Source organism: Nicotiana tomentosiformis, chromosome 8 (genome assembly GCF_000390325.3).
Source record: "Nicotiana tomentosiformis chromosome 8, ASM39032v3, whole genome shotgun sequence".
NCBI classification, from domain to species: domain Eukaryota; kingdom Viridiplantae; phylum Streptophyta; class Magnoliopsida; order Solanales; family Solanaceae; genus Nicotiana; species Nicotiana tomentosiformis.
The window spans coordinates 56,683,136-56,690,076 of NC_090819.1; the positions used below are offsets into that span (position 1 = coordinate 56,683,136).

Sequence of the window (6,941 nt, forward strand, 5' to 3'; positions counted from 1 at the left end):
CATAGACAAACTTGTTGCTTTGCTTTCGTGTGCTCACTAATCATTTCAAGACTCCTAGGGTAAGATCCTACATATGCCTAGTATATTCCATCTTTCTTCGTGTGATGCCTGCTTGCCTTATGAATGCTCATCTGTGAATGTAAAACCTTGTGTGATGGTTGGTACTTACCTGAACAGTTCACATGTTAAGCCTTGCAAATTAGCTGTCCTCAATAGGCTCTTACATTGAAGTTTCTATGTTAAGTATATATAGTCTTTCCCATGACACTGTTAGGTTCTCATGTTTGAACGTTTAAGGCCCCTTAGGATAGTTCTAGACCAAGCTGATTTCTGAAATTTAGTTTGAAATAATCCTACTGCTCTTAAACTCTATTTCTGGTGTGATAAACATGAGCTTGTCTCATATGTGTCTTATATGTTTTCCCAATTTGAGCATGATCTTGCTTAGAATAGTTTGCTAATTATAGTTTAAGACTAGTCATGTTACTTGTGTGTTCGAACTTAGCATCCCTTAGCTTAGTCATTAGCATCGTTTGGGCCTGGTATGTTGGGCCTGCCTTTGTTCTTGAGGTTTTCGAAGTATACTGGCTGCCCTTGGAGTTTGGGCCTGCTATGTTGGGCCTGCCTTTGTTCTTGAGGTTTTCGAAGTATACTGTTTGTGCTTGGAGTTTGGGCCTGCTATCTACATGAAGTCTTGAGCCTATTCGAAGACCCAGATGCACTGTTGGGTTATCCTCTATTGTATTTGGGCCTGTAATTATTTAATAGTGATCTGTAATAGCTTGTAAATTGAATGATGGGGAAATTAGTAAAAGGGAGCTGGGGTATTCTAATACTTGTATGAAAAGGTAGAGAACATATCTATAGGGTCTATGTGCTCTACTTGTTATTTAGCATGTTTTATTTCTATACACTGATAGACATCATGCCTATAGGATTCATGCACACACTTCACTTAACTTGGCAAACATGTTAGTTCCGATATCTGCTACACTTGTTCCCATGTCTGTTCTTCAACACTCTTAGATAACATGTGTATGCGCAACAATGCAATATTTTTTCACTTACCTAGATACCATGCCTATAGGACTTCAAATAATCCGTCTATCAATTACTTCAATTATTTTGGTATACTGCTCATCTAGATATCATGGCTATAGGGTTCTAATACTCTAATCAACCATTCCCGTTGTTTTCTATTACATTGTCGCCTGTTGAGATGCATGCTTATAAAACCAGTATTAGTAATTCAGAACTATGATTGTTTTCACTAACTTTTTACGCAAAAACAATTAGATATCATGTCTATAGGACTTGCAACATTCAATTTGCCTATGCGTTAGTCCAAAAATTACCACGTTACCTATGTATTATTGGAAATCAGAATCATTGAGAGACCATGCCTATAGGATTTATAACGATTTAATCTATCCGTACATTAGCTTAAAAAAATGCAGCATTACTTGTTTGATACTGGAATCACATAGAGATCATGCCTATAGGACCAAAGTACTCTAAGTCTTAAATTCGAAATGTTCCACTGCTTAAATCTGGAAATCGGTTTGCGTGCTTCTTTGTTTATATGTGGAAGCTAATATGAGCCACTTTTGCTATTATGTGCAGTCCTATTTGTTTTGTATGCGCGATTAGTTTTTATCATTTTGAGCAACCTAAGTAAGTCTAGAACCACCCAAATAGAGGTCCAAAGCCTTCTGGACCATAGGCACGGGACGGGTAGTACATGTATAGGCCGCGACTTAGAATTGAATTAGAACGCTTTAAGTAAACAACATCAACATAGTAATCGGGTAGCAGGAGATGATAGTCTGTGCCTGCTGGATAATATGAGCAACCCCTATTCAAAAGGAGTTGTGAAGTATTATTTATGTTGCACGGGGTGATCCTTTAGGCTAAAAAACTTAGGACCCCCCCCCCCTTTATATACTTGTTATTCATACTTAGTCATTTAATGTAGATCATTGTAGTTGTATCCTTGTAGTCCTTAAGATTTGTACCAATTCTCATTGTGTTATAATGAACTTCTTCGACTTTTATATTTCTTGTTTGTCTGATCACTAGCCTAATTACGTAATCCACATAGTCTTAAGTTCGGCTGGGACCTATAGTTGTGGACCTCGAAGAGTGTCTAACACCTTCTCTTTGAGGTAATTTGAGCCCTTACCCAATCTTTGGTGGCGTTGACTAGTCAAACAGAGTTATTTGCAAGTAGGTGCCCTAACGCACCTTAAAAATCGTTAGGTGGCGACTCTTCTCCTTTAAATACCTTTTTTAAAAGAGTTGTCATATGTCGAAGCCCGATTTTGCGAGAAAAATGGGGCGCGACAGCATGGCGACTCTGGTGGGGATTTACACTTAGGCTCTTACCATAATGAACTTGGCTTATGTGGATTATTTTCTTTGTTACATGCACATCCTTTCCCCTACTCACCTTTATTTTTTAAAATCCTCTATGACATGCACATCCCTTCCCCCTATTCACCTTTACTTGCTATGACCGCTCTTTTATCTTGTCAAAATTGCTATACAATGCCTACTTCCTTACCTGCTTTATTACATTCCCGCATATAGTTTTATGAACTAAACTAACTCCTCCCTTTTGTCTTTCTTCTATATTATTTTCATGTTTACCTTTGCTATATTATTTACTGTTATTATTTCTGCATAAAGCATGCTCCACATCATACTCCACTCGTGCCAACTATCAACATAGCGGCATGTAATGAGTGCCCACGCTCTTCCGAAAATTATCCTTTTAAATCAGAAAGGCTTATTTGCGACAGACTAGTCGATCAGCGGTGCAATCGACGGTCTCGTGCCTTTCCCTCTCAAGTTGTCCACTTGGGAGTACCAGTCTAGATCATTCCAGAAATCCCACTCCAACTTGAAATGTTCATGCATCATGCTAAACCTAGTACGGGTTGGAACGTTATTAACGTATCAACCCGCTAAGATGAACCTTGTCCAAAGTCCGACGGGATTTCCACAATCCCAATGGACACTACCATATTATGTGCATTACTTGGAGAAAATATGCCAGCGTATTGATCATTATTGCATAAGTAGTCAAATCTGGAGGGGGAAAGGGCTAACCTTTGTTTGCTTGCACAAAAATGAAGCATGAAGTCCCCAGGTTTGGTATGGTCCAAAACATCCCACCATTGCTACTTGACTGGTGGAAAGACCTTGCACCTTGCGACAAGAATCATGTGAGAAGGGTATTGGGTGACCTGCCATCCTTGCTGAACATTCGACCAAATAGGGCATTGATTGAGGCCGCTACCATGTTCTGGGATGAGAAAAGAGCCAGTTTTTGATTTGGCAATATAGAAATGACTCCTCTCCTAGAGGAAATAGGAGGCTTCGCCAAGTTACCATGGGATAGTCCGAGATTACTGGTGCCAGAGAATCGCACTCCTCGTAGTTTTCTAAAGATGTTGGGTTTTAAGAAAAATGACGAGCTGCTCTATTTAAAGAAGTCATACATCCCTTTTGAATTTCTTTATGAGCATTATGGTCATAGCAAGTCATATCGTCTTCATCATAAGGAATTTGCCATTACTTCCTTGGGTTGGACGCACCGCCGGGTTTATGTATTCATCGTCTACTTCTTGGGGTTGTTGATATTTTCAATGAAAGGGAGAAGGATTCATACTCGCTTAGCCATTTCGCCAGGACTTTGATGGAGGGCATCAAATGACAAACTTATACCATCATCCCTATGATCTTAGCTGAGATGTACTGTGCTCTAGATCGGTGCAAGCAGGGATTTGGACACTTTGAGGGTTGTAATTTGCTACTACAAGTCTGGCTACTGCAACACTTTCAAAGAGGAGAGTATCGTCAAGAACTTCTACGACGGTCGTTGAATGAATACATAGATTACCACCACCCAAAGAAAATAATGTTTATTCCAGACAGGTTTGCACAACCTGGAAATGTTTTAAGTTGGGTACGTTTCTTCAGCAATCTCACGGACGAACAAGTACATTGGATGTTTGAATGGTTTCCTAGCAGTGAATTCATCATCAAGTCAAGAGGGACTACTCATCTGATATAGATTGGGTTGCGAGGCATCTATCCTTATGCTCTTATAAGGGTAATGAGGCAAGCAGGGAGAAAATAAGTCATACCTCAGGTTTCCAACATGGTCCAGTACAAGGCAGATTTCAAAGGAGACGTCATTCCATTCAAGTTCGATGCACAACATATGTGGAACCAAAAGGTCATTGTGGAAAAAGAAACCATTGAGCCAGACAGGTATCACACCGGTCATATGTACTACTATCTATCATGGTTGGAGGATGATGTAGCAAGAGACGTCCAGTCGGGAGTCAATTTGGCGGATAGGGTCATAGATGAAGTAGCTGAAGCACAGGTTAAGTATAAAAGGCTATGCAAAAGGGTGTTCGAGTCTGAAGCTAAACATCTGGAACAACACAAAGTGAACATGGAAGCGATAGAGGAATGGAAGGGTATTGCCACTAAGTCAACGGGAAGATTGGAATACTTGGAACAAGGATTGATGTAGCTCGAAGGAAAGATGAGAAAGAGACTCTCAGATTGTCAAGGCACGGATGGCAGTAAAGGAGGACATCTAGCAAAAGCCTACTTACTATTGGATATGCGCGATCTGGGAAACCTGATCGATGGGGTCAAAAGAGCTAAAGCACGGAGAAGGTCCTTCAGGGACCAAGTAGACTAGGAAATGATGTATTTACAGCTTTCTAGCTTAGCTTTAGATTTCGATTGTAATAAGTCTAAATGACATTAATAATTTTTATTATTGTTGATTTAGTAAAGGTTTGACTCATTTTTGGCATTAATGAAATGACGCAAATGTTGGCATCAATTTTCTCCAAGTCTACGTGTCGCTTAGGCCTACCTCGGGCACAATGAGGTCCCCAAATTAGGATGCGAATTATTGCATGACTTTGTGAAACATGTTTCATACCGCGAATATTCTTTCAATAACCCTTACTAACTTGGTTACCTTTTTGCTTTTTCTTTCTTTTGATTATTCTCATTCCCCAAGGTTGGTTTGTACATACTGGAATCATCAACATATCACATTAGATCCATAGGTCCTCCGCCTCCTCCTCCACCAAGCGATCCTAAAGGCAAAAACAAAGGAAAAGGGAAAATGGATGATTTGAGTAGCATCAGAAAAGACAACGCCGCCATGGCAGAAAACGTTGAAACTTCAGATGGCCGAAGTACTCCGGCACAAAATGAGTTGGTCTTAAGTCTGGAATAGAAAATCCTGGAACTACAAGGCGAGCTTGAGCAGGTCCGAAATTGGCAAACCTCTGCCTAACTCTCAGTGTCCCTGACATCAACCAGCAAAATCCGACTACCCAGAACCAAACACCACCGCAAAACACATAAAATCAAAACCCACCACCGAATCCTCCTACGCCACACTAGTATCCCGCACCTCTACAGAACCTTAACCCGCCACTAGTACCAACCCCTCAACAACAACACCATCATCCAGCTCAATACCCACAAACCACTACTTATCACACTTCCCATAATACACCAAAACCTACTCCTGATCCCCAAAACTCAACCAATGACCACCCTTATACCCAAGTTCTCGGAGTCCATCAAAGCAATCCGATATATGTGGAAACTTTACCCCATACCTCGCAGCAAATCCTATACATACCCGAATCGACTGAGAAGGACCTACTCATTAAAAACATGGTGGAGGAACTCAAGAAGCTCAGTAGTAGAGTTCAGAATGTTGAAGTCGATAGAGGCGTTAAAGGTCTAAACTATGAGGACCTATGTATTCAGTCGGATATGGAACTTCCGGAGGGTTACAAGCCTCCCAAGTTTGAAATGTTCGACGGGACTGGTGATCCGAAAGTGCATCCGAGAATATACTGTGACAAACTTATGGGAGTAGGCAAAAATGAACAAATCCATATGAAGTTGTTCATGCGAAGCCTTATAGGAGATGCTTTGTCTTGGTACATCAGTCAAAACCCGAAGAAGTGGGTTAGTTGGGTAAGCATGGCATCATACTTCATGGACAGATTTAGATTCAATACGAAAAATGCGGCAGACATTTTCTACATTCAAAACCTCAAGAAGAAGCCAAAAGAAACCTTCCGCGAGTATGCTACTCATTGGAGTCAGAAGCTACGAAAGTAAGGCCAGCACTTGAAGAAGAACAAATGAATAAGTTCTTCGTCAGAGCTCAAGACCCGCAGTATTATGAAAGGTTGATGGTTATTGAAAATCAAAAATTCTCCGACATCATCAAGCTAGGAGAAAGAATAGAAGAAGGGATTAAAAGTGGGATGGTAACTAACTTCGAGGCGATTCAGGCCACGAACAAAGCTTTGCAATCGGGAGGTATTTCGAAAAAGAAAGAAGTAGGCGCCGTAATGGTAGCCCAGGGTCCCAAGTCTCCTCTCACATACCAAACACCTCTACCCACATACCAACCCTCACCCCCCAGATACCAACAACTTGCTACCACCTATCATGCCTATAATACTCAAGCCGCATATTACCATTCTCCACCACCCGCCCGCCAAAACTACCAAAAACCATGACCAAATTTTGACCGAAGACCACCTAGACAATACACCCCAATTACCGAACCCATAGACCAATTGTACGAGAGGCTGAAGGTTGCTGGTTACGTCACTCCCATTCCTGCTGTTGCTATGGATGATTCTTCCCAGTGGATCAACCCCAACAAGACATGTGCCTATCATTCAGGCATGAAGGGTCATACCATTGATGAGTGTCGCACATTGAAAGATAAATTTCAGACGTTGATCGACACTAAGATCATACAGGCAAAGGAAGTTGCACCAAATATTTGTAACAATCCTCTCCCGGATCATAAAGATGAGGGAGTGAATGTGATAGAGACAGATGAAGAATGGGACTCGAAGGGGTCA

At 41.1% G+C, this 6,941-nt stretch overlaps 1 protein-coding gene across 1 annotated transcript; it reads left to right on the top strand.

The window, feature by feature from the left end:
• Positions 1-5,724: 5,724 nt before the first annotated feature.
• On the top strand, positions 5,725-6,180 carry LOC138897508 (uncharacterized). Its single transcript, XM_070183481.1, has one exon. The coding sequence runs from the start codon at positions 5,725-5,727 to the stop codon at positions 6,178-6,180; it is 456 nt and encodes a 151-aa protein (XP_070039582.1).
• Positions 6,181-6,941: the final 761 nt, after the last annotated feature.

Coding starts and splice junctions, on each gene's coding strand:
- LOC138897508 (XM_070183481.1), top strand. CDS start 5,725: ATGGTGGAGGAACTCAAGAAGCTCAGTAGTAGAGTTCAGAATGTTGAA.